At 38.4% G+C, this 2328-nt stretch overlaps 1 protein-coding gene across 1 annotated transcript; it reads left to right on the top strand.

The window, feature by feature from the left end:
* Positions 1–728: 728 nt before the first annotated feature.
* LOC100948344 (olfactory receptor 51G2-like) lies at positions 729–1682 on the top strand. Its single transcript, XM_003781426.1, has one exon. The coding sequence runs from the start codon at positions 729–731 to the stop codon at positions 1680–1682; it is 954 nt and encodes a 317-aa protein (XP_003781474.1).
* The last annotated feature ends 646 nt before the right edge of the window (positions 1683–2328 follow it).

Genomic DNA, 2328 nt, shown 5'->3' with positions numbered 1-2328 from the left:
ACAGGAATTTTTTTCATAGTTTTGTCAATGATATTGAAAATAAAAGTAGATTATAACATAAATAAAATTATCATGAAAGAGAAAGAGTTCTTGACCAGGTGCAGTGGGCCACATCTGTAATTCTAGCTCTTTGAAAGGCTAAGGCAGGAGAGTCTCTTAAGCCTATGAGTTTGAGATCAGGCCAGGCAATACAGAAAGAACTTTTCCTATTTAAAAAAAGAGAGAGAGAGACAGAGAAAAGAAATTAGCAGGGGTTAACAACCTAGTCCCAACTATAGTAGAGTCTGAGGCAGGAGTATTGCTTGAGTCCAGGAGTTCAAGGCTTCATTGAACTATGATTGGGCCTCTGCACTTTAGCCTGTGCAAGAGAACAAGATCCTGTATTATAAAAAATAAAAAAAAAAGTGTTCTGAGAAATTTCCTTATAGGTATAAGTGAGAAAACTATACCCTTAATATTTATTTTCACTTGACCAATGATTAAATATTTGAAGCCAGACTAATTCTACTAGCTCCTACATTTTAACAGTAGTCATCTATTGCTCTATTCCAGATAGTTACTCAAATAGGTTTGGAACTCTTGTATCATCTTTCATATAAATTGGTTAAGAAATTGCTACCCCAGAGGAGTTAGATAAATTATCTCTTTTTATTTTAACATTTGTAATATTTTTCTTCCTGTAAGATCATCGAAAAGCTGCTCTGGGCTGGATTTCAAGAAATTTCCTCATGGAGCATATAAATGGTAGCTGGTCTCAGCCCTCCACTCTCCTTCTCACAGGCATCCCTGGACTGGAGGCTGTCCAGATATGGATCTCTATCCCACTATGTGTCATGTACCTCATTGCCCTACTAGGAAACTACACCATCCTCTTTGTTATTAAAACCACCCCCAGCCTACATGAGCCTCAGTACATCTTCCTGTCTATGCTGGCAGCTACAGATTTGGGTCTGTCTTTATCTACTCTACCGACAGTACTCAATGTCTTCCTCCTAAATCACAGGGAGATCGAATTCCACTCTTGTCTCACACAGATGTTCTTCATCCACACCTTCTCATGCATGGAGTCAGCCATCCTGCTGGCCATGGCCTTTGACAGGTTTATAGCTATTTGCAACCCACTGCACTATACTGTCATCTTAACTACCCCTCGGATTATTCGAATGGGGTTTGCAGCTGTGGTTAGGGGTGTGACGTTGATGGTACCATTGCCAATCCTTCTCAAGAGATTGCCCTTTTGTAAAGGTGTCATCCTATCCCACTGTTACTGTTACCACCCTGATGTGATGAAGCTGGCCTGTGGTCCGGTCAGAGTCAACATGATTTATGGGTTGTCCCTTGTCATTGGCTCCTTTGGAATTGACTCACTGTTCATCGTCATTTCATACATCTTGATCTTGAAAACAGTTCTGGGTATTGCCTCAAAAGGTGGTCAGCTAAAGGCACTTAATACCTGTGTTTCCCACATCTTCACTGTCTTCATCTTTTATGTGCCTCTCATTGTGCTGACTCTAATTCACAGGTTTGGTAAATTTTCATCTCCTCTTCTCCATGTCACCATGGCCAATCTCTTCCTCTTCTTGACTCCTGTCCTTAATCCCTTGGTTTATAGCCTCAAAACCAAACAGATAAGATTAGCAATGCATAAGGTAATCAAAAGCAGGGGACACTTGCTCAACTAGTCAAGTATGGCCTTAATGAATAAGATAACATGACTCTCTCTTCTCCTTTTCTCTGTCTGTTTCTCTCTGAGGACTATGTCTTCTCTTAAAGGTAGGGTTTTGTGAGAATCAGGACATTTTCTTTTTGTCTGACAGTAAGCTCATGGTATTATCTTGGTGCAATTCATTATTCACAGTGCAACATGATGGAGCTTTCTGAAATATTTTTCTCTTTCTTACACATAATTTAAAATGATTAAGTGGCTTAAAATTAGCTTTAGGATAAGGGCTAAGTTAGTAAGATATTTTAAAAAGTTTTCTATTTCCTCATTCTTTGTCTTTTCTCCAGCCTCAATTTAGGGACACAATTGCTTCTTCTCAAACCAGATAATTTGATATACGTGTATTTTTATACATGTACACAGCCATCACATGATTCTAATTTTACCAATTGCTTAGCTTCAAATTTCAACATTAATTTAAACAAAACATTTTCAACTAAGAATGTTTCTAATATTTTTGGGTGGTGCCTGTGGCTCAAAGGAGTAGGGCGCCAGCCCCATATACTGGAGGTGGTGGGTTCAAACCTGACCCCAGCCAAAAACTGCAAAAAAAAAAAAAAAAAGAAAGAAAGAAAGAAAGAAAATATTTCTAATATTTTAAAAGT

The sequence above is a fragment of the Otolemur garnettii genome, unplaced genomic scaffold (assembly GCF_000181295.1).
Source record: "Otolemur garnettii isolate 467f Iridium unplaced genomic scaffold, OtoGar3 scaffold00001, whole genome shotgun sequence".
NCBI lineage: Eukaryota > Metazoa > Chordata > Mammalia > Primates > Galagidae > Otolemur > Otolemur garnettii.
Note: the sequence above shows the minus strand (reverse complement) of the source record. Positions and strands in the feature narration are given on the sequence as shown.

Coding starts and splice junctions, on each gene's coding strand:
- LOC100948344 (XM_003781426.1), top strand. CDS start 729: ATGGAGCATATAAATGGTAGCTGGTCTCAGCCCTCCACTCTCCTTCTC.